The sequence below is a fragment of the Galleria mellonella genome, unplaced genomic scaffold (assembly GCF_026898425.1).
Source record: "Galleria mellonella isolate WM207_F2 unplaced genomic scaffold, CSIRO_AGI_GalMel_v1 utg213, whole genome shotgun sequence".
Lineage (NCBI taxonomy): Eukaryota > Metazoa > Arthropoda > Insecta > Lepidoptera > Pyralidae > Galleria > Galleria mellonella.
In genome coordinates, this window is record NW_026442039.1 from 5,218,308 (window position 1) to 5,245,673 (window position 27,366).

The window sequence follows — 27,366 nt, forward strand, 5'->3', positions numbered from 1 at the left end:
ATACCTGGTACAAGACATAATATACACTATGTACATATAATTCTACATCTAAAATTGTAAATGCATTACGTGGTAGCCATCGAATGTTTTTGTTGTGAAACTTTTAATTTTATTCTTAATACTGAGGCTAGACTCTTTTAAGAACATGGCTGACACATCTGTCAATGTCAATTGTCCTAAATGGCAACACACAACAAACAAGAGTAACTTTCGTTGTGGAAAATCAAATAATAAAATTTAGAAGTTATAGAAAAAGCTGTTAGTACGTCTATTGCAACAATTCCTAATTTTATTTAATAAATGATTAGGCACGTGTTCATAATAACTCTCGCAAATTAACTTTTTCATTTAATTCTATATTTTTAGTAATACATGTAGATCTATGTACAGTTTACCAGTAACACAGAATAGTATAAGCCATTAATTAGTATGTCATACCATTATTTAATTAATATTTTTATGCAGTTGGGCGTGGCAAACAAGCTAATGGTACATTTGACGGACATCACAGGGTACATTGTCAGGGTTGCCAAATGCGAATTATAATTTTGTACCCAAACCTCAAATTTTTTTTTTCCAAATTTTTCCAACTTCAGATGTTCAAAATTTCACAAACAGAATTTTTATTTTTATCTAAAATTGCGGAAAACTATTCAATCTGGCAACTATGTAGGTATATTGCATCTTTGTGTCTTGTCACTCTTGATTTTAAGATCACAATGTACTAAACTTTTAAATCAAGCAGTTTTTAGTATTCTAACTATACATCTCAAGATTTTTTTAGAGACTAGAATGTTTTATATTGATCATCTCATTTTGTGCCGTTCTGTGCCACTTGGATGTGTATATATTACTATAAACATACAAAATATTTCCATACAAACCAGTTTTCTGACAATACTGACAATGACGTAAGAAGATCAAGGTTAGTTTACACTGGTGCAGACAAATTACCAGCTATTTCGTGTGTTTTACATGAGTACAAGGAATCTTCGACTTTACTGCTGTTATGATAGAATTTAAATTAAAAACGAGTCTGTGGATGATTTTAACGTCAATGTAAGCTTGAATGGCATGGACAATTTGTTTTGCTCAGATAATGGTGACACGCTATGGTCCATTACGTGACTAACTCGACTTAAACAAATGTCATACGATGATGATGATGGAGTGTCTATCTTTTTTTTAAATAATGTTATAAACAATTAAAATATACATTCTATCCTAAATCAATTTTTTTTTCATTCAATCATAAAAATGGTCAATTTCTTAGTACTGTTAGGGCTTTTCAGGGCAGATGGTTTTAGGAATGTGACAACCCTAATGGTAGGGTTATCTATGCTAAAATTATATTGCCATCGACTACTAGGAGGATCGCTGTATACTTATTATATAGACACTTACGTCTAGACCAATAATAAATAAAACAGTTGTATTGTACAAATTAAGTGCTTAACTAATTAAATATTGTTATTGTTTGGTTTAGTGACATCATTTCTTCTACGTAATCAAATAGATACTCAGCTATACTATTAATTTGTTTGCTATTTAGCATTATATATATATATATATTATATATATATATATATATATATATATATATATATATATATATATATATATATATATATATATATATATATATATATATATATATATAAATACACTGGATAGATTTTAATATTTAATGTTACATATGATCAGATCAATCAGTGTGACCAATTCCTTAATTTTTTTTATGCAACTTAGAACGGCAAATAAGCTGAGAGAATATTTGATGAAAAGTGGTATACGTCGCCTATAGACTTGTACAGTATCTTAGAAATAATAGAGTACACTGTGACGCTCATGATACCCTTCATGCGTTGCCATTCCTGAGGATTATGCCTTTGTACCTTGTAATTTCACTGCTACCCTTAATAAATTATTATTTATGTTAATACATTTTTTAGACAACATAAATTAACTTAACTTAAAATTAACTCTAGTCTAGAAGTACTAGAACGTATATCTACTATGTATCTGAACGGAAAATATGGAAACGGAATTAAAGAAAACAATACCTGAAATCTTACTACGAGTACTCAGCGAGTAGGTATTCGTAAACAGCAAAAAATATTAAATTGTTTTTACATATAAATGCTAAATTGAAACATAACTTTCCTTCCTTTCCACTACCCTTAGTTTCCACAATATTCACCGATGAACGGGTGAAACCGCGGGAAATACCAAACCGTTTCTAAAACTTTGAAGATTTATTTGCGGATTAAATTACAAAAGAATTAACTTTCATTGCATTATTATCTGACATTCCCATTAAGATTCATGACTGTACTGTATAGCGGACTATCAATTTTTCTTTTGTAGAAGTAATAAAAACGGTATTAAAATGAAACGGTCGCACGCGAATCGCTGATTTGTGCAGAATGAATCTAAACTGAACATAGATAACGGCCGTGGAGGCATAGAGTTTAGGTATTTGGCGGGAAAAATGTTATCAGGCACGTGTACACTGCACCTGGTGAGCACGTGCGTTGATAAGACGCATTTTCAATGCATTCTTCGACCTAAATGATTACGTTGCATTGTTCTTGTTAAAATTTAAAAAAAAATGTATTAAGGTTTCCTAAGGGTTGGCAATGCGCGCGTGACATCCGTGTTCATAGGCCCCCTCTGACTGTAAACGGGGTTGCCGTAACTCCGTTCACCATCAGACGGGTTGATGGAAGTTTGCAACTATAGTAGTGTAAAAAAATGTCTGTTTTAGACGTTAAAAAAAAAAAAAACTAAACTCAAATTTAACATATTAAAAATGAATAAAAAGTTATCGTAGGATAGAATAAGAATATTAAAGGATTCTGAATATGAGACTGAGACGTCATAATTAAAAAAAAATAAATAAAAAGTTTTATACACAATTTGCTATAAACATGAAAAATGAGTGGATAATTTGATTAAATATGATTATATTTAGGCCTGTTTAAAAAATGATTGGGTATTTTTATATTTTTCTAAATCAATAGAGTTCCATAATTACGACCGAGTGTTAAAAAAGATTTGTGTAATATAATTTGAACGCATTTTTTTAGCGGGAAAAGTTAACTATATTGATTGATTATTGATTGATTGATATATCCCTCATGATTGATGTCTATAAACATGATATCTTATATCCGAGAGGTTAAGGATCAAACATGTGATAAGTGAAGGCTAAGGCGATCCAGTCACCATCTGTTCCGAGAGCCTTATAAAGCTGGCACATCAATCTTATGGTATGACTTATAAAAAAAAGTAATCAATTGTAGCAAACTGTAAAATGGTGTACGATCAGAAAAGAAATATATTTCAAAAACAAGCTTATACAATTATTATAGGTACTATAATAACATGTTGATAGCATGTTGTGTTTTATTAAATATATACATATATAAACCCCAATTACAACCTAATTTCTACAATAATTTCTACAATAGTTTACATTGGCAAGTAACGCTGATATGCATTTATCAGAACAATATGGAACTATTATGTAGCTAGTATTGCAATTCGAGAGTGTTAAATGTCCCAATTTTAATATCGATTTATTGGAATTTATTTCACGAGGAACCTCACAGTTTCTTTTATATAATTTCCCTAAAGTTCATAGTTATATCAGGAATTGAACCTAAGATAAAAAAACACATAATACAAGTTATTAATTAACTTAAACTTTCACTTCAATAAATAGTTTTTTTACCAGTTTTTTTTTTTTATTTCTTTACTTATTTATTGATAAACGTATCTTATTGATTCAGCAGCTTATCTTATCTCACGTTATCCTTTATTGATGAAATCAAGTTTAATATTACTTTAAATGCTTGTACTTTAACTGCGATAAATTGAGTTTGGGACCAATGTGAGTGATAATCCAATTAAATACGAAGAAATACGAAGGTACTGAAGTATATATATATATATATATATATATATATATATATATATATATATATATATAATTTACTAAAGAGGGTTGACATCAGGCAGGTGGCCGGTCGTAAAACTAAAAAACCAAATCTTTTTGTAATATGGATAAAATCATATTATGCCGACCCCAAATGATTGGGATAAGGGTAGGAAGATGATGATATATAATAATACGAGCGTATTGAGAATTTTCTTCTTTTGGAATTCGTTAAAAAAAAGCGAATATAAGTACTTCATATATTTTATACTGTTTTATACTGAGATTTATTTCTTTAAAAGCTATTTAAGCTGAACTTAAACTTGATTGCAATATTTTGACAAATTAATTACCGTTTTCCATTTTAATTGATACGAGAGATTCCTTCAACTTTGCCTTTTGTTTTTGTAAGGTTACGAATCGAAAGTTTTACAAATACGTGTGAGTGAGTAACATGTTTTACAATTATCTTGTTTACCATTAATTGAGATTTAATATAGGCAATTAATATGTACGTGGTTTATTGTGATTGATATGTTAAGGCAAATTTACATTATAAATTTATTTAAATTCGTAATAAATTTAATTTTACGAAACTAGTTTTAAATATGAAACAAGTGTACGTGATTTGAAGCATCGTTGCATTGGGATTGCTTTGTTATTGTCAACATTTTCGTGACATTGTCTTCATAAATTTAATAGTTGAAATAGGTAGTGCTTTAATAAGCGAATCACATAAAACTAGGTAGGTAATTTAAGGGTGATTTAAAAATAGAATTATTTAAATGGGGGATGTCGAAAAGAGTGATGACCTTTTTTTCCGCTATCAATGTACAGAGGAACCCAATATATAGATATCATATCGGTATCCATTATACATATCTATTTATTGAAACAAGTTTCTTAATAATAAAAAATTAAGCTGTAGTCATGATAGAGTTACACTCATCATCGAGTCATTAGAGACTAACACTGTTCTAGATTCATTTTAAGTTTTAGTGTCAAGTCCGTCTAAATCTACAGCTGTAGACACTGTTGATTATCGATTGGAGTTTCGATTGATCGAGACGGCTTATTTTGTCATTGTGTTACGAGAAATTGTGAAAGTTATGTGGGATGGGACACAAATCATTTGTATATGTCAATACGTGAGTAGTCTATGATCTCGAGAGGTTTTTGTGTTAAATAAATGAAGAATGTTTTTTGTTTTCAATATATTTGCATCGACGAAAGTTACAAATTTTTTGTTATTATATATTATTTTTATATAAGTTAAATTGGCAAATAAACTGTTCATCTGACGAAAAGCGGTAATCGTCACATATAGATATGAACTGCACTATAGACACCATTTTTAGATTTAACTGGTCAACTTTTTCATGATATTTTGTGTGATAAATAGTTCAGTGATTCCTTTATTACTTCTATATTTATTTTGCCTTATAAATTCTGTACCTTTTTAATGCGCAACATAATTTTTAATTAATTAAATATAGATAAGTACGTCAAAATACATTGTGTGCGTCAGTATATAGAATAAAAAAAAATTGCTAATTTGACAATTAGCTGACAAAAAGTTGACTCATTTTTAAGGCTCGATGCTCTATCTATATGATTTAAGACACCATTATTATAGGAATAGAGTTTGTATATTAACGCAAAATATTTACACAAATACTTTGTAGCGTATATCTTTACGCATTATTTAATCAATAAAACTTTCTATACTAATTAATTAATTTTAATATAAACGAAGTGTGAGAACATTTTTTAATATTAAACCTTCTTTATATAGGTATAATATTTTTGGCGTCGTTTCTTTTTCCTCTTTTTCTTAATGGCAGTCGGTCAACATTTTTACGAGCATTTCTGCCAGCGTCATGTATAAGAGGGTCTTTTTTTTTTTTTTTGATGGGTGAAAATGGAATGGTAACCCCGCCTGCGCTAACGGGATACGCTGGCGGAGCACCAGTGAAGGGTGATAGGTGAGAATGAAAACAGGCCAGTTAGCCCATCATGATGAATTCATCAGGAATTAACCATGATAGTTTCCAGGGGGAACCGCGAGGAGGTGGACCTGGTTGGGTATATTGCTAGCAATGGGATTCTCAGTCGCCATTACTAACAATCCCTTTCCCCCCTGTATAAGAGGGTCGTTACTCGAAAATTATTATTTTTCTACAAGTAATATTAAAAGTATACTACAATTATAACGAACAATTACGCATTGTTTAATTATTTATTTAGGCATCATCTCAGCCATTATTTGCCCACTGCTGACCATAGGTCTCATCTATAGACTGCCATAAGGAACGGTCCTTAGCCACCTGTATCCACTGATTCCTTGCAATGCATTTGCGGTCATTACTCCAAATAGTAGGAGGTCATTCTATTCTGCGTTTGCTCGTCGGGGTCGCCACTCAAGAACCTTTCATTTATTTATTTGTATATGTGTACACAATTTAAACTAAATGTTAATCGTTCCCGCCATTTTTTTTTCTTTGCGTAGTATATATTATATATGAAATAAACAAAACGATTAATATGTTGAACTAAGAAGAACATAATTACACAAGTGAAATGTGTTTAATTTCCGATTCAATCCATTGACGCACTCATAAATAGGTACCTACTGATTTGGACAGATGGTAATTTAATTAATTTATAGAAAACAAATAACGACTTAATATTTTATTAAACATTAAAATTTGTATTACAGTAGAAACAATACACACTATTAGAGAGGGATATGTGTTAAAAAAAGAAAAAAAATGTAATAAAAAAGTATCTAGTCTTTTCATACAGTTACTGGTTTGTAATTCTTTAAAAAAAGAATACTTATGTTTTCTTAAAGCTGAACAGTCTAGTCGTTCGATTTTCAAAAAGAATCAATGTATTTATTTTATGGACCGCGAATAATAAACGGTGGCTTTGTTCCGCAATTTTTAAATAATATTTGGGTTTGTTTTGTTTTCGCCGGCGGATATTACGGAATTATGCGCAAAATGCCAACGTTTCCAAGTTGTTTAACACGACGTTGAGCGTCTTTCAAATGGAATGGAATATATTTTTTTTAGTAGCACTCTGCAATATTGAAATGAATAACGCATTTCATCGTGAGATTGTTTTGCATGTTATACACGCGTACTGTTGATTTTTATATATGTATATTCATAACATTCTTATGATAAGTTGACATTAAAATTGCGTATAAAATATCTAGTCTAAGTTATATTTTTACTTGCTTTTTTTTTAATAGATTATTTATTATGTTTGAAGTGAATAAGTTAATATGAAACAAGCACAAATCTCTTCCGCTATAACTATAAATTTTAAAGAGATCTTTGGTCTATTTATAGTTAATCTCATTACAGTTTTATGACTTCCAATACGCTTATGTCGTAAAAGTATAAATACTATTCAAGTACCTATCAGAAATAGTAAAAGAAGTTTTGTTTTCTTTACAATGGAATCTAGATAATTTAAAAATCAATTATTTTACAATATTCAAACAAATTTTTTAAAACTAGTTATTGGATAGATAGTGTAAGAACCGATTAAATATTTTTATGCAATTTCGAATAACAAGTGAGCTGACTGCTCAACTGTTGGAAAGTGACGCTTACCACTTTCCATCCAATGAACATAAACATGACAGAATACATCGATGTTCGTAGTACCTACAGCTCATGAGTTGTCACTCCTGAAGTTTAAGGTGTTATACCCAATAAATTCATTGCCTTCACTGTTTAATAGCAGAAATACAAGTGAGACATTGGTATTGGTATCCATATAGACAATATTTATACAATTTTTTTCATTTTTTTTTTATTTTTTCTCTTTGGTGAATTTAATGGATAAATATTATCACGACTGTACTTCCTTGATGAGATAATCAGAGGCATTCGTTTGTTCTGCTGAAATATTATTATTTATTTATTTATTTTACACAAATATTTTAAAAAAATATCAATCTGATCATTTTTAGGCGAAGGCCGTGGTAACGGCAATGGCAATGAATTCTTAAAATAAATCAAAAAGCCTTTCATATAAAGTTTAAATTCGTATACAAATGATTAAGCAAGTATGAAATATGTCCAAATAATTTAATAATTCACACCTCGTTGCTTGATGTTTGATTTTCTTATTGACAAGTGGCTGATATAAGGTCATGACTATAGATACAAGTTTAATGATTACTTATTACAAACTCACATAATTATAAAGAATAGGGGAAAAATTAAGGTTAGAAAATTTTATTATTACTTATATTGTTCATGTCATTGTTCATCCCATTCGTGTTTCAACCGTGAAGTTACTGGGTACAGAGGAATAACATCTGAGTCCTCAGGAATGGCAACGCATGGGGGGTATCATGGGCGAAACAGTATACTCTGTTATGTCCACGGTACTGCTCATGTCTATAGGCGACGGTTACCACTTTCCATCAGGTGGGCCGTCAGCTTGTTTGCCATTCTAAGTTGTATAACAAAAAATGTTTTAATTTTTTTACCTATCCCAATAATGATGTAACGTGTTCGTGATTTACTGTTCATCCTAAAGACTGACTAATAGTATTTTTATCAGTTTTAAGTCCGCTTTTTTTACCTTATTTTATTTTGGTCAATAAAGTTATTTAAATTGTTTTATTTAAATCATAGGATATATACATAATAAATCATCTAATGTACGCAAAATACTTATGAACAAAATCAATAAAACCACTAAAAATAAACTACTAAAAAAAAAACGGTCTCTATGTTGGTACTACCAATAATAGAGGTAAACATGGGTAATTTGTAAAAATAGTTTAATTTTGGAATCATACCTTAAATTATGATATAACTAAGTGAAGATTAATCGTGATCGTAAGAAGTTATTTATATATAAAGGGAAGAAAATACGATAATAGGGTTAAGGAACAAGCGAGGGAAAACACAGACACCATTTGCAGACTTTTCAGTTCGCCGGAAGGGTGCAGGATGGAGGAAATTGATGTGCCGCGTAGTTCCGGACATAGATTAGATATATATACGTATAGATAAATATAGATAGGTACACATCAGTGGTTCTCAAACTTTTCGGTAATTAAATCTTTTTGGAACAAAACTGTGAAAAAAATTGAAAATCACTTCCATCCTCAGATATTATATCTGTTGTTAATTACTGTATTTCTATGTAAATTTATAATTTTTGGACTTTGAAGGTAAACTATAAGTACTTTACAATAAAATTTAAACAAACACATTGAACGGATATAAAAAAATACCTAAGACTAATTATGAGGTACTTAATACTCAAATTGAATACTCTAAATAATCTATGACATTATTATTTTATCTATGGTATAACTTCCATTTTGCCTATACAATTCTAAAAAAGTATAATTTCATCAATTCATGTTGGTAATGAATGAAAATTTGCCTGCGCCACGACTGAGTGACAGGCTCCGGACTAATTGATTGTACAGATAAAAGAGGACTATTGTTCATTCAATTAGATTTGAACGAATTAATGGCCAGGCTTAAATTATAGAACTTTACAAACGTTAATTACACCATGTAATTTGGAATATTTACACTAATGTAAAATACAAAGTTCTATCTTTTCTTTTGTATTTCGTTAGAATTCACATTTACTAAGTTATTTAAATTTTATGAGCAAAAGTGTTAATTTGTAAATAATTTAAAATATATAAATTAAGTCCCCAAGTCTTATATATTGATAAAAATTTAAAAGATTATTCATTTATATATTTATTTATTTATATTTTTAAGTTTTACATCACAGTCTTCTTGCATTTTTGGCATTGATGTATGACTACAATATATGACATTTGACCTTAGATACAGTTCATTCTGACCCAGTTTTAAACAAAGCTCATCATAATTGCATTTAATAGTAATAAATGTAACTTGACAGAAAAGAATTACAAATTAATTAGGGATCGAATAAAATAAAAAAAAATTACACCTGCAATTGTTTTTCTAGGATCTCCAAGCAGGCACTGATCCCGTAACGCGCAACAGAACTTCTTGTTTTCCCTTTCAGCGGTGGCATTCGGCAGAAACATGGATAAAATCGCAACATCCTCATTATTCTCCCTCGCTCTACGTATCCTCTCCTGTCCTACTGTTTTAGTCGTCAAATGAAGACGAGACTTTAAGTCATCACTCAACACGTCCGCGGACATTTTGACTCTAGTGCCGTGAAAATTAAAAAGTTAAAAAGAGCGCCAATTTTGACGTTTTAAGCGTATCCGTGCAGGCTTCGCGGCTCGCCGTGCAGTACTGAAGCCGTTTACCGCCAACATCGTGGAGGGAGACAGAGTTTATGTGTAGGCACAATGTAGGTTGTAGATTGAACTTAATTGATCGAATGTGATAACGAATACTTCGAATATCGAGAGATAGATCTCGTCAGCACAATGAGGAAACAATTATGATGTTAAATAGACGGGATGCGTTTGTTAATACCAAGCAAGCGGATCTGAAGGATTCTTAATGTTTATATAGTTACAGTGTAATACGGTTTTTTTATTAATTAATTTTTAATTTTCATAGTAATAATAAAGTATAAATATTTAAATACAAATATATTTATTAATTATTTAAATAGAAAACAAAAATAATAGAAATAGACAAATGAATATATACTAATGTAAGGTATACATGTACATAAATTGAACATTCATATTACAACAAATAAAATACCATTCCAAATTCAAAATACATAATGCATATTGTATCAAATTGATTACCTACAATTCAGAATAAGTTATATATAAAGAAATACGTATTCCAAACAACTCCATTAAATAGATTTAACAAACACAACAAAACAAAACAAAAACGATAAAATTAAATTATTTTTCTTTTCGGGAAATACGTAATTTCAGATGATTGACATCTCCAATCCAACATAATACTGCGTTGTCATTTTGATAACAACCTTCTCAGATTTCCGTAAATGCGTATAACCGAATTTCAAGACCGTTCTTCCTTTAGGCCTTATATTACCTTCTGTATATTAATAAATTAGTACTTCATTACTAGGTACATATTAAAAATTTATTCATGTTCTTATTTATATGCATTTTGGTTAGTTTTTTATATTTTTAATATTACGCGTGGAAAAATCTGGTTCTTGAATGGTAATGGTAATAGAATTTTGTGTTACCTATATTAGCATATTTATTTGTTATAAAAAAAATTAATATAGTTGTTTATATTTAGTGGTGATTATCTCTTACTTCCCACCAAGTGAATCCTCAGTTCGGTTGGCATGCCTAGATAGAAAGAAATCTAAATAAAAAATTAACAAAAAATTACAAGCTATGTTTATTCAACCGTAAATAAACATAAGCTATTTGTTATTAGAGTATTGATTACTATGGTGTTAATACAAGATTGCCATTCACAAATTCTTAGAAGGCACACATGTTTCGCGTTCCGTCATTACTAAGTAAATGATTATCTAAATTAATGTCAGCGATGCTCTTGAGATACGTTGTGAATCGCTCGTTACATTACTAGGTGACTTTGCTGCCTACATGCAATTTACTGCATATGTTTAACCTAACTAACCTTTCTAGAAAACAAATGTCGGGTACTTATCTAGTTACACAGTGTGACAATCTGGACAAGTTAATGTTTGTAGGTAAGATAGAGGGAAAAAGACCACGCGGAAGATCACCTTTACCAGAGAGAGACTTTGTACAAAAGTCGATTGCTTGGGTACCTCTGTCCCATTCGTGTTTCTACTGTGAAGCAGTTGTGTTTGCATGCCTGTGTTTCGGTTTGAAGGATGGGATATGGCGTGAATTTACAGGGTATAGAGGAATAACACCCGAGTCCTCAGGAATGGCAACGCGTGGGCAATCAATTGCAGCTGCCCTGCGAGAGGCTGAAGACCATGCGAAATGGAGTAATATCATAAAGACACGACCTTCAGTAATTAAGTGGACGAAGAAAGAGAGAGAGAGATCTTACTAGACATTTTTAAGTGTATTTTTAATAGCTTAATTTACAGATTAATGTAGAAAACATTTTAAAATTTGTAACAGTATTATAAAAAAGAATCCACAGTTCGCGACGTCGTTTATTCGTATAACCACTTCGTTCCAGAGTCCAGAGAGAAACATTAAAAGATAATAAAAATACAGATTGTTGAGACATTGTGCATTCTTAACAAAAGTGGAGGGTACTTTTATTCGAGTTTTTATTTATTCAGTATTGACCTACTATATACAATAGATAAATGAGAATCAAGTTGTGAAAAGTTTGCGGTCAGAACACTGCAAAAGAATATAATACGTAGGTAATAAATAAAAGGACAAAATAGATTTCTTTACTAAAATGAACAAGCATTTTTTTTATTTTTTTAGCATACGAGTATATGTACCTCTAGCTAGCCTGTAAGTTCGTTTGAGTAAAACTGAGTTTTATATTCCTTTGCTGAGAAATAGTTGTTTCCCCATACAAACATTCGTCTCCCATTTCATCCCCTTTACTTTTTTGTGACAAAAATAACCTATATCCTTGTTCAAGGTCTAGGTTTACTTTCGTATTTATTAGTATAGATTTAGGATGGAGAAGAGCATAGCCTATTTTTTATTCCGATAAATAAATATATGCCAGTTATGCAGACAAAGATGCGGGAAAAGACTAGTTTTAATATAAATAGATGGTCTGTTTGATATTTTATCAACATATTAAACTTATGAATGAGTAAATCCGACTACATATTAACCCAATAACTTTACAAAGTTGATCATTTGGTGATTGATTAACCTTGTTATCTGTAAAGAGTTTAGGTATATTTGGTAAACATTTTAAGGAGTCAAATGTCGGAATTGCATAACAGAATATTTTTTCCATTTTCTTCTCTTTCAGCTTGTATTTACCTACAAGCATTGAGGTGTTTCTACTGCTGGCATTCTCGCGACCACTTGTTGTTTCAAATGTAATTTTTCCAGGCACTTTTCGCAAAAAATGTGTACAATATTCCCTGTCTGCCTAAAAGCCTGGTAACAACATTTTTACGTGCAAAATGGAAGTTAATGAATCTCTAATAGGATTTAGGAGTTACAAGTTATATATTTTTCTTTATTAAAAAACGTATGGCTAAAATGGTAACTTAGTGTAAGTTTTGATTAAAATATTAAAATGTTTGATGTATATGAAATAAATGTGTATACTGTTAATGAAAATGGTTGACAGTTACCACTTCCTAACAGGTGGGTTAACGAAACAAGAGTAATAATTTGTGCGTGGTTACCATGTTGTATCACATAAAAAAATATGTCTCCTGGATTGTATGATATTTTTTTAAATTGTACTTGAGTGAATGCCTCGGTGAAATTGTTCAGTTTTAGAGTGTAGAGTCCAGCTTGTCGGAGCATTTATACTAAGACAATATAGTTTCAATTTATCTATTTAAAGCTTAACATACGGTTTTAACACCTGTGATAATTAATGTATGTATAATTAATGTATGTATATGTATGTATGTATGTGTATATGTGTGTATATATTTCATATATATTAGTATAACTACTTAATTTATTATAAATATAAGTAGTATTTATGTATTATATGTGTATTTCTTATTTATTATTATGTATAATTATTTCAGTATGTTGCTATAATTGTGTCACATATTTTTTCACTACATCTGCCCTTCATACGCTTTGTGTTTTTACCTAATGGTTAGCTAGTAGAGAATACCATATGACATTAAGCTCGCCACTTGTACAAAGTTTTATTGTGCAATAAAGAATAAATAAATAAATTAATTAATTAATAAAAAATTAAATATTTTAGATATAGTTTGCATAGATACTCAGTACAAGTGAAGAAAACACGTAAAAAGAAATAAGAAAAATAGCAAACATATTAAATCCAGAACCAATTTATAATGAAGTTAAATATCTTTATTAATAAAATATTTAATAAAGATGTATAGGTAGTATGTTTATTAAATGAGCGTAAAAATAATTCGACTTTATGAGTCTTTGACATTTAATAAAACATTTACTTCGTCACTGTGTCATAACTTTACTATTTAGAATCCAATTTCACAACTTTCAGGGCTGGATAATTGCAATGCCCGCGTTGATCGACTGTCTATTCGTGTTGACAATTTAGAACGTCAGATCTGCGAGGGTAGCTCGAGTGCTACACCATGTGAGGATACGCTGATGAAGGCTATTGAGCAGCTTAAAGCAGAACTAAATGATCGGGACCAGGAACTCCTTCTCAATGACATTGAAATATCTGGTGTCCCGGAGCAGAAAGGTGAAAATGTGACACATGTTACACTAACGCTGGCAACTAAATTAGGAATTAAACTGTCTGAGGAGGATGTGGTTAGTGCATCACGATATTTTCTGATGGACCCACACACCAACTACGGCCCCGGCTTGTCGTGGTTCGGTTGGCCAGGCGTACTCTGCGTGATCAGTTCCTTCACGAAGCCCGTATACGCCGCGGTGCCACCACCGGGGACGCTGGCCTTCCTGGCCCATCTTGTAGATTCTATGTAAATGAGAGACTTACTAGAATTAACCGTTATGTGTTTCATCAGGCCCGTGATGTCTAAGCGGTGTGGTTGGAGGTTTGTTTGGACTAGAAACGGTAAAATTTTTGTGCGTCATAATAATGAAAATGGTACTGTTCGTCACCGTATCGGCTCAGTACTTGATCTTGTGAGGGTTTTTGGACAGGACAATGTTAGTTCAATTAAAATCTAGTAATAATACAATTATTGGTCATTTTAGCATTGAATTATTGTATAGCTACTTGTTCTGTGCGGTGGCGGAGGGGGTTAATATTAATATTTTCAGGCCATTTATTTGTATTATTGACTGCCACATATTTATAAATTTACAAATTTTGATATTAAGTTTTTATGATTTTTATTACACAGTCATAACAGGCCCTAATAAACAAATTATATGTACTTATTATAATTATGAATTCAATCGCTTTAATCTACTTAGTACTATTATTGTAGTAGCTAATATTTTACCTCATTATATACGCCGACTGTATAAATGCACCGTGAAATGCTACATGCTCGTAATCATTATCTTACTAATATTTTATTCGCCAATTTCTTACAAAGTTATAATAACATGTTTTAAAATATGCTTGCTTATAAATCAATGCTTCTGTTATACTTGTGAATTGTTTAATTTACTACCTCTTAGAGCTGTTACAATAGACGAAATAAATATCTACATATGTGTGATGCAGCTATTTAAATACACTATATGTCGGCACATTATATTCTTTTTGATAATTATATTTACGACTATTTACTTTAATCTCATAAAAAGGAAATTTAAGAGAGGATATGGATATTTTTTTATTTTTTATTTACCGATTGATCTGTTATTATTTATTATTATTTGTTATCAGAATGTGTGTTATGCCAATTATGTCACAAACATGTATATATATCAAAAACCATCATGTTATTTGTTAATCTATTATTTGTTATATATTTGTGACAATACTATATATGTAATCCTGACAAAAATCTTACTTTTATCGTTTTTTACTTCTTACAAATATACCGCAATAATGTATACTGTAACAGCAATGCAAAATTATAGGGAAGGAAACCATCACAGTACAATGTTGCTCCTGATGTATCGTGCGCTCTCGTTTGTATTACCTGATATTATATTCCACACTAACTTTTTTACTATGCTTAAATGTAACAGCAAGCACACATGTATTACTGTCACTCGTCGAATGGCATCCCTAACAGTCACTTACCTACTATGTGAGTATTTATTTATTTACATATATTTACAGAAATACCCACATATCAGCAAATTAATCATTATATTATTTATACTCAAATACCCTTATTGTATTTATGTATTTATCTTTTTGTACCGTACTCGGCCTAATCCCTAAAAATAAATACCTCAAATTAGGTCTTTACAATGCCGGCTCGTTAAATACAGGTCATGATAATTTCCAAGTGGCTATGACACAGTATAATGCTGACATAGTCGCAATAAATGAAACTTGGCTGCGACCGGGCCAGGAGGGATGCGCACCCGCTGTACCTAATTACCGACTGCTTAGTACTCCTCGCCCTACGAGAATGCGTGGCGGCCGAGGAGGAGGTGTAGCATTTTACGTCAAGCGTGAACTCCGTGTACGTATTCTTAAGCATCCGGAAGCAGATATTGAACAAATGTGGCTATCTATGTGCGTTAATGGATATAAAATTCTTATAGGAACCGCTTACAGACCACAATGGGTCAATTTAGATATCTTTTTGGATTCCTTGACGGAGTCAATTTCGTGTTTCTCCAACCATGATTATGTCGTATTGCTAGGTGACTTTAATGTTAATATGTTGGACACATTGTACTGTAATACTTCAAAAATAATTCAGTTTCTGCATTACACTGATCTTAAGCAAGTAGTTAATGAACCTACCCATTTTTCAACAGAAACAGACACTCTAATAGATTTAATGTACAAATGCCGTAGTCCGTGAAGTCTCTGTTAATACCATACAAGACTCACTTGGACATGCTATGATTAACGTGGTACTCTCCTTGAAAAAACAAAATCCTCACCCAGAGTTATTACTTATAGACCCATAAAGAATATTGATTTTGACAACTTTAATCGCGATTTAAATTCTATTGATTGGGAAGGTATTGGCGAGCTTCCGTCTGTCGATGCTATGGTTGATAGATTTAATACAACGATTAAATCATTGTATGATAAATATGCTCCAGTTAAAACACGAGTCATTAAGGATAATAAGTCTTTGCCATGGGTTACTGACAACTGTAGGCGGATGATGGATTTACGTAATGCTGCATACGATAAATATAGACGGTCAGGTTCAGAGGTCCATAAAAGTTATTACCTAGTTTTGAAGAAGTTAGTAAAGAGTAGTATAGCTAATGAAAAGAAAGCATATTTTAATTATTATCTAAATTCTCAAATTGACAATAGTAAGAGTTTCTGGAAAGCTCTTAAAAATAAAATATTAGTTGATCCCGGCAAGAGTGATTCTCTCCCTTCGTCTTTTGATAATCCTGATGCAATTAACTCTCATTTTCTTAATATTCCTAATATACGCACTGTCCCTAATTCTGTTATAGACTTTTTTAAAAATCATCAGTTCTCAAATAATAATAAATCTTTTAGGTTGCAACCTGTACACGAAAGCGAAGTTGCTACTTATATAACATCTTTAAAGTCAAATTCGCTTGGGTCAGACGCCATTAATAGAGATATGATACTGCTTACTCTTCCTCGAACACTAAAAATTATTACAGCCATTATTAATAAGTCCATCCTCAATAATGCCGTCCCCCAACAATGGAAAGAAGCGTTGGTTACCCCATTGCCCAAAGTTACTGAACCAACTGAATTTAAAGATCTCAGGCCTATAAGTATCTTGCCTTTTTTATCGAAAATCTTGGAGAAGGTCGTACATAAACAGTTAGTGAAATATGTGGAATCGAACAACATTCTACCAGAATTTCAGTCAGGGTTTCGTAAGGGGCGGGGTACAGTAACAGCACTACTAGATGTTACTGACAATATATTATCTGCAGAGGATAATGGTTGTGGTACTATCTTGGCGCTATTGGATTTCTCGCGCGCATTTGATAGTATTAATTTATCGCTTTTACTCTCTAAGTTGTCTTATTACGGTGTAGATCCTCTTTCGATTGGATGGTTCGAAAGCTATTTAAAAGGTAGACGTCAATCAGTTAAACTTGTTAAAGCCAATGGACATTACTTAATTTCTGAATCTAAATTGGTTGATTGTGGTGTCCCTCAGGGCTCTATCCTGGGGCCGTTACTGTTTTCATTATATTGTACTGATCTTGTTAATGTGATAAAGTACTGTAGATATCACTGTTATGCTGATGACGTTCAGTTATATATATCTGAATCACCTGAAAATATTCCGTATGCCGTGTCAATGATAAATGAAGATATGGATAAAATCGCAGAGTGGTCAAGCAAAAACTCCTTAGTACTTAATCCAGATAAATCAAAATGGATGATTTTAGGAACCAAGAAACAAGTGGTTAATATCTTAAACAATAATCCATCTTTATGTATCTTGGGCAGAAATATAGAACGCGTGAAGGAAGCTAAAAATTTAGGTGTTATATTTGATGAACAATTAAGGTTCGAAAGCCATATTTCGAATGTGGTTAAGAATTGTTTCTATCGTCTAAAAATTTTATACAGAATTCGCCATTTGTTATCGGTTAAAGTTCGCATCACTTTATGCGAGTCCTTAGTTTTATCTAGATTCAATTATGGTGACCTAGTGTACGGCCCTCGTTTACTTCGTAAAACGCAGCGGCTGATACAAAAAGTTCAAAACGCCTGTTGTAGGTTTTCTTTCAACATTTCTCCTCGTAGTCACATTTCACCCTACTTGAATATGGCGTCTATGCTTAATATGGAATCCCGGCGACAATTACATTTAGCTACTTTGTTATTTGGTGTAATGAAATTTAAAAATCCGGAATATCTTCACAGTAAGTTGAAGTTCTCCACTTTTTATGATAGGTATTATTCTAGATCAGTGCGACCACCACTGTCACTTCAATGTCATAAAACTGTGGCATTTACCGGCAGCTTTCGCTATCAGGCCACGAAATGTTGGAATAATATCCCACCGCCCCTCAGAATAATGACATCTTTACATACGTTTAGGAAAAATATTAAAGAAATGCTATTAGAAAAACAAAAATCGGTGGCGGAAGCTGTCTCCCTTTGTACAGTACATTTTTATTCTTCTCCGTCGTAGTACTTAATACACCAATATATGCATACTCATATACACATATGTATTATTTATTTGCGTTTATCTTTTTAGTATATTATAAGGATTTAATTATTATTATGATTATATGTAAGTCTATTTTATTTATATTGTTTATACTGTGTTTAAATTGATTCTTACCCATTTTTTCTCTCATATTTTAGTCTTATTACTTTTCTGTCACACCTTTAACAGACACAATTTAATTCTCTCCATCCTTGGGTTGTCTGGGAGGGATCGCTGTCTGGCGATGGGCATGCCTGCTGTTGCCTCTTTAATATGCTTTTATGTAACTAGTTGTATTTGTATAATTTAGGTATTCATTTTGTTTTGAGTGCTTGAAACTGATAGAAATTAACTTCTGACTACCCTTCTTCTAAATAGCGAGTATAACGAACGCACACTATGTATTTGATCTATATTTCTTTCTTTTTTATTATTTTTTTTTAGTGGTATTTCGCGGCTCACTTTTGGCCACAACAGAATATCAGTGTTTTGCTCTTTTTAGGGCAAAGCAAAAAGCTGAGTTGTGGCCATTTTGCATTGCTGTGGCACACGCATGAAGAAAAAAAAATTTTATTATGCATTCTGATTTTGTTTTTGGTTTTTTTTTTTTTTAATCTTTTGTACATGTATCTTTTTTATCTTTTTTCACATTGCTTTTGTGTCTTTTGTTTGTGTGCTGTAAGTTATGCAAATAAATTATCTATCTATCTATCTATCTAACTTATTTAATCGTCTTCATGAATATTTATTTGCTTGTATCCATACATCAGTCGAATGGGCTAATTAAATATGACCGAACATTTATTACTATGATGATGGATATTGAAATAAGATTCGTAGCTTTCTGGCACTGGATACAAATTTAACATGCATACATAAATTAAACTTTATTTATATTCCCCATAAAGACACAAATGGTATAACGATGTACAGGCAATTTGAGGCATCCACCCACGCCCTTTTTGTTCGTTTGTTTTTGTATTGTAATCTTTTAGTAAAGTTTGCTCATCTGTAGCGTAAAAGAGTGGGCATGTATAGATTTTTATGGTAGGTCACAGTATAAGTACTTATTTACACAATGTATTTGTTGGTCATATATTTTTTACTACGACCGTCCCGCCTTCGCTAGAGTGGATAAACCGATCTGGCAACTTTGTTTTTCCGATTCGAGATCTTTATTATTTCTTTACTGTAGAAAATGTGCAACGAAGGGGTGGGATTGTTAGTAATGCGCATTACCAGTCTCATTGCTAGCAATATACCCTGTCAGGTCGACCTCCACGTGGTCTCCCTTTGAAACCATCGTACTGAATTCCAAACGATGGGCTAATGCCTTTTCATTCTCTATCCCATCACTATTATCCATCACTGGTGCCCAGCCAGCATATATCGTAAGCACAGGAGGGGTAACAATTCCGTTATTATTGTCAAAAAAAAGTGCAACAAAAGAGACAAAAAGATTTTCAGGATGTAACAAGAAAATAAAATAAATAAATATTATGATTCCGACTATATTTATTAAAAAAAATTGCCCAGATTTTATTATGGATATAATCAGTTTACTTCATATTGCTGAACCCCTAATTCTTATACCTTTTCCCTACACCTCGCATTAATTATCTATCAAGACTTTTACAATAAAGAATCGTCATAAAATATTAAAAATACTTGCTTTTACTGGCGACTTCGTTCACGTAATCAGAATAAAGTCAATGACGAGGAAAATGGAAGCCTATGTTCTTCTCCGTCACACGAAGTACGTGTATATCAATTTTCATATAATTGGATAAGCCGATAAGATACTAAGAGGTAACAAACAAACAAAATAAACTCAATTTTATATTTACATTATCATAAAGTTTTTTTTTTTATACAAATTAAAATGGCAAACAAGCTGACGGCCCACCTGATGGAAAGTAGTAACCGTCGTCTATAAACATGAGCAGTACCATGGACATAGCATGGTATAGTATACTGTTTCGCCCATGATACCCCCCATGTGTTGCCATTCCTGAGGACTCAGATGTTATTCCTCTGTACCCAGTAAATTCACGCCATATCCCACCCTTCAAACCGAAACACAGCCATGCAAACACAACTGCTTCACGGTAAAAACACGAATGGGACAGAGATACTACATTTTTTGCTAGCAAAAATTTTGCTCCCTAGAAATGATAAAAATTAGAAGCCAGAACATCATCATATCAGCTTTTTACTGTCTACTGCTGAACATAACCCTTTGGGGGGTACCTGTAGTTGCCACGCAAGGCAGGATTGGCAACCGCAGTTTGGTTTTGGGGATGTTTTAAGAGGGACGCTGCTGTCCATCCCTCACTCTCCCTTGGTCGCCTCTTACGACAGCCATAGGAAAGAAAGCAGCGGTTTATTCTATACCAGGGCCACATGGTGTCTACCATGTGTTCATGTTCATGATAAAAATATAAAACTGAACTATTTTGTACATAATTTATAAATAGATAAATGTTAATTGTAAGTTGATTTACTATTTTAAATATTTCCGCAATATTATACATATATTATGTTACAATAATTATTATTCATATTATGATTCACATCCAATTCAATATGGTATTAATATATAGTTTTCTAAAGTATGGCGACAAGGCAAGGCTGATTTTTATAACAATACGTATTCGTAGTACAATTTGATGACATAATATTACATCGTTACTTATATAAATATCTGATATATTGAACTTCTTACCCACGCTTTATGAATCATACTTGTATATATAAATTTGAGAATTACTTCATATATAAATTTGTAAAAAGATCACTTTTGTATAATATAGCTTGTATGGGGGGAAGGGATTGTTAGTAATGGAGACTGAGAATCCCATTGCTAGCAATATACCCGACCAGGTCGACCTCCTCGCGGTTCCCCCTGGAAACTATCATGGTTAATTCCTGATGAATTCATCATGATGGGCTAACTGGCCTGTTTTCATTCTCATCTATCATCCCTCACTAGTACCCCACCAGTGTATACCAATAGCGCAGGCGGGGTTACCATACCATTATCACCCATTTAAAAAAAAAATATATATATATATATATATATATATATATATATATATATATATATATATATATATATATATATATATATATATATATATATATATATAGTTTGTATGGCACATGGAAAATATTATATTATTATTATTGAAATCTCATTTATTATAAACAGTATTCATTTTATGACTGTGCCAAAGAATTTTATTTACTAGTTATTAAAAAATCCATCAACAGACACGAAATTAAAAAATTATGGAGCTGTTCTAAATTTAAACTTTTATATTGAAAGCATTTTTCGACAGTGACGCACTCTACCCATTAATTATAACGGAGTAAGTCATCTTGTTGATCACGCTTGTAACGGGTTTATGGTCCTGAATTTATATTTATACTGTATTTATATACGTAAACTTCGAAATTGTTAATTATTCACGCCTGTTCTAATAATATATCTATCGTTAAGCTTAGTAGAGTATCAAATTATTCATTATATCAGGGGGTCTACCATGAAACGAAATTCCGAATTTTCGGGCTTAATTTCGTGTTTTTGTTCGTACCAATATCGACCCTATAAATGAAGCTTAACATTTCATTTATCATAAATCCTACCATAAATGTCCAAAAGAACGATACTTTAGGATTTTTAATATTTTTAAACGGTATGTATCAAGTAATTTTAACATCAAATTTTTGTTTCGTTCGGATCCGAAATTTCGGAAAACATTTCATGGTAGGCCCTCAGATTATACGCAGTGGGGCTTGGAAAGCAATTTGGATATGAAACAATGTATATTATGTTACTAATATAATAAAATTCAAACTAGACGATGTTTGTACATAAGAGTTATTTATGAAAAATTTATGTGAGGAGTCTTAATAAGAGTTCTTGAAGTTCTAAAAACTATGAGTACCTCTGTCCCATTCGTGTTTCAACCGTGACGCAGTTGTGTTTGCATGGCTGTGTTTCAGTTTAAACGGTGGGATATGGCGTGAATTTACTGGGTACAGAGGAATAACATCCGAGTCCTCAGGAATAGCAACGCATGGAGGGTATCGTGTGCGAAACAGTATACTCTGTTATGTCCATGGTACTGCTCATGTCTATAGGCGACGGTTACCACCTTCCATCAGGTGGGCCGTCAGCTTGTTTGCCATTCTAAGTTGTATAAAAAAAAAACACAAAAATATTACTATGGAATTGATTGGACCTGATTGCAGTGTTTTTGCTCCTTTCAATGTAATTCCAAAACCATAATTGAAGTTTTACGTGTAAACAGCAAGGACTATATAAATTATTTAATACAAATTACAGCAATCACTATGTAATACATATGTAATTGTCTTGAATCACGTTTCGGACACTTCCGTATAGGTTGACGGTGTCATCATCACGTTGGTGTGTGGGATTCATTGAATTGCCATTTTATTGTGACTTTAAAGAAACAATCGTGGTGCGGTAGCTAATATTCTATAAATATACTATTTAAAAAAAACTCATTGCATAATTATTATATAAAAATGAAGCTGTATAATTTCATGTAACATTTATGATTATATTTCATTATTTTTTTTTTATACAACTTAGAATAGCAAACAAGCTGACGGTCCACCTGATGGAAAGTGGTAACCGTCGCCTATAGACATGAGCAGTACCATGGACATAACAGAGTATACTGTTTCGCCCATGATACCCCCCATGCGTTGCCATTCCTGAGGACTCAGGTGTTGATCCTCTGTACCCAATAAATTCACGCCATATCTCACCCTTCAAACCGAAACACAGCCATGCAAACACTACTGCTTCACGGTTGAAACACGAATGGGACAGAAGTATCCAAACAATCGACTTTATACTTTCCACTGCAGGAATTTTTAAATGAGAAAATTTAATTGTATTTGTAAGTACCTATTTGTGTTGTGATTGACTATGCATATATAGTATAAAAACAAAGCTGTGTATTTTATGTAACAAACATTTATTAATATGAATGTTGTGACCTTCCAGGGTTCATATTGATATTGTACCTCTAATGCTTAAAACATATTTTTTTTTTTTATGCAACTAAGAATTGCAAACAAGCTGACGGCCCACCTGATGGAAAGTGGTAACCGTCGCCTATAGACATGAGCAGTGCCATAGACATAACAGAGTATACTGTTTCGCCCATGATACCCCCCATGCGTTGCCATTCCTGAGGACTCAGGTGTTGATCCTCTGTACCCAATAAATTCACGCCATATCTCACCCTTCAAACCGAAACACAGCCATGCAAACACTACTGCTTCACGGTTGAAACACGAATGGGACAGAAGTATCCAAGCAATCGACTTTATACTTTCCACTGCAGGAATTTTTAAATGAGAAAATTTAATTGTATTTGTAAGTACCTATTTGTGTTGTGACTGACTATGCATATATAGTATAAAAACAAAGCTGTGTATTTTATGTAACAAACATTTATTAATATGAATGTTGTGACCTTCCAGGGTTCATATTGATATTGTACCTCTAATGCTTAAAACATATTTTTTTTTTTATGCAACTAAGAATTGCAAACAAGCTGACGGCCCACCTGATGGAAAGTGGTAACCGTCGCCTATAGACATGAGCAGTGCCATAGACATAACAGAGTATACTGTTTCGCCCATGATACCCCCATGCGTTGCCATTCCTGAGGACTCAGGTGTTATTCCTCTGTACCCTGTAAATTCACGCCATATCCCACCCTTCAAACCGAAACACAGGCATGCAAACACAACTGCTTCACGGTAGAAACACGAATGGGATTGAGGTACCCAAGCAATCGACTTTTGTACAAAGTCTCCCTCTGGTATTGCTATAACGTAATTTAATTGAATAGAATAAACTAATTCACCTAACAACTATATCTACTATTAAATTTCATATAAACTGAATAAATATAAGTACAATAGAAACCTAAGCAAATTTATATTCATTTCTCTATCCTGCTCAATTATTAGAATGATCACTGAATTAGAATCATCAGAATGCTCTGTTTATAAACTTTTCATTGAGATCGTTCTAATGATGTTAAACCTTGGGGAGAAAGGGATTGTTAGTAATGGAGACTGAGAATCCCATTGCTAGCAATATACCCAACCAGGTGGACCTCCTCGCGGTTCCCCCTGGAAACTATTATGGTTAATTCCTGATGAATTCATCATGATGGGCCAACTGGCCTGTTTTCATTCTCATCTATCACCCTTCACTGGTGCTCCGCCAGAGTATCCCGTTAGCACAGGCGAGGTTACCATACCATTTTCACCCATAAAAAAAAAGATGTTAAACCTGTAACACCTCTGCGATAAGTTGGTGAAGAGTTGGTATCAGTTGGATATCCTGCATGTTCTAGACAATTTAGGTCAAGGTTACCACATTCTTACGAATGTACTAACAGTAATAGAAGTTGGTCACGTTCCTTCATCAACTCGAAAGAAGTTAATGATCTTTTGATTGGTGACCAATTTCAACAGATGAGATTTAAAGGAGATTTTATGAAAATGCCTCTTTAAAGAGGCATTTTTGTTTTTGTTTAAACAACAATTATATAGACTTATTTCTTTGAAAATTACGATACAACAGACAGAAACGTTCTTTATGTTGGGGGTTAAAAAATTGGTAAATACCTAGACAACGTACTCCAAAATGATACCACTTCTATAGTTCTACTAGTGTTTTTTTTTATATTTATTTACATATTAAAATTATAGCAATAGTTATAATTTTAATATGTAAATAAATAAATAAAAATTCTTGTATCTCTTGAACATAACATCAAGAGATACAAGAATTTTTGAAAGAATGGTACGAAAAAAAAAATCAAATAAATCTTTTTCTTTTTTTGAAATATACTATATGGCTTCTTTCCAGCCATTACCAATACCACTAAAATGAATATCATGAATTTTTCATATAATAAGCAGATCTATTATCCCATATTATTAGGAATCTATTACGCCATGAAAGTGACATATGAAGGTAATAACTAGTGATCAGACAGTTATTACTATTATTTGTATTATTACAAAATATAACACGAAAAAAATGTTCGTGTATTAATGAAAATATTCTGAGAATGTACGTTTTTATAATGCAGTATCTATTATTAGTACTAATGGCATAAAAGTGGCGCCTTCTGTTGGCGAAAGTTTTTAAAGCAGTTAACAAATATAATTATATCTTAAACGTCTAGAAGATGCGCGTTGTTTCGCATTTTATGTCGTCTCATATTAAAATATTTTTTTTCTAACTGAGTATTTCATATTATTTCGACAGGAATTTTATGTCGTTTAATCCCTGAGCAAGAAAACATACTAGAACAATGAGTTCTTCAAAAGGGGATTAAAGAGGTTTCTTTAGGGTCGGCAACGCGCGTGTAATAACTCTGGTATTGCAGGCATTAATAGGCTAGGGTAACCACTTACCATCTGGTAGGCCGTATGCTTGATTGCCACCTCAGTGGTATTAAAAAAAAAGAAAATATTTTTTAAACAATACGCATTTAATATTTCAGTACAATCGTGTAAGCGTCACTTTGGGTCAAAAATTTTGATCCAGTGGTAATTTCTTTTTATTTTACTCACTTGGTTAGAAACCTTGAAAAATTTAGCGTGCTGTATTTTAAAATGATATTTTACAATCGTTTATATGTATTTTATTTATTTTAACATTTAATAATTTAATTAATTTATTTATTTATACTTTCGCACACATTGAAAAATGTCTACAGGGCGGACATAATGCCTGATGGCATTTTCTACCAGTCAACCGCCACGTCAAACAGAGAGAGAAAATGGCGGTGCACAGATTTAAGAAAATAGCAAATTAAATTAATATTTAAGAGATAACAATTTATAATAAATAAACATACAAACATTAAATTAATTCTGTTTTAATGTTTTCTTAAACACGCTGTGGTTGCCTTTAAATGTAAGAACAGTTGACCCCTAATCCACTAGTAGAGATGGGCAATCCACCTGGGTGGGTTTAAAGTCTGGTGGGTAAAAACCGGGTGTTTTGGGTTTATTGGGTTTAAACCCCATAAACACCCAAATTTTTGGGTGTTTATGATTTTGTACTTCATCATCGTCATCTCAGCCGCAAGACGTCCACTATACTGGACATAGACAATATTATTATGCAGCCTACAGAATAAAAAACTTTTAATTTGATTTTGAGTTTATTAAGAAAGAGATGAAAGTAAAATGTAAAACTACAGTCAATCACTGTCAGATTCAGAGTTATTACAAGCGATGAATTGTATAGGTTCGATAGGCTCTATTTCGTCTAAACTGTTATGTTCATTTACTTGCTCAATGAAAGCTTCTAAGGTATTTTCTTCATTAAACTGAATGTCCTCGCATTCAGCTTTATGTTTAAGATTCCAGTTATAACAAATGAATGAAATTTTTTCAGTTCTTTCAGTTGTAAGTCGATTTCTTTTGTTATTATGTATGTAGCCTTGGATACTAAAGGAACGCTCAGTGGCTGCCGAAGTACAGGGAGCTGATAGAATACGAATCGC

The 27,366-nt window shown here is 32.1% G+C and overlaps 1 protein-coding gene across 8 annotated transcripts in view; it reads right to left on the reverse strand.

Moving 5' to 3' along the window:
• The window catches only part of LOC113511570 (four and a half LIM domains protein 2), a 217,132-nt gene that overhangs the window by 13,926 nt on the left and 175,840 nt on the right, over nucleotides 1-27,366 (reverse strand). The window contains exon 1 of one of the 8 annotated variants that reach the window (XM_052894505.1): nucleotides 9,914-10,237. The exons of the other annotated variants lie outside the window; for them this stretch is intronic. Coding sequence (XP_052750465.1) covers nucleotides 9,914-10,133 — 220 coding nt within the window. The 5' untranslated portion in view covers nucleotides 10,134-10,237. Of the gene's footprint in view, nucleotides 1-9,913; nucleotides 10,238-27,366 lie in introns of those variants that run through there. 8 annotated transcript variants of the gene reach the window in all.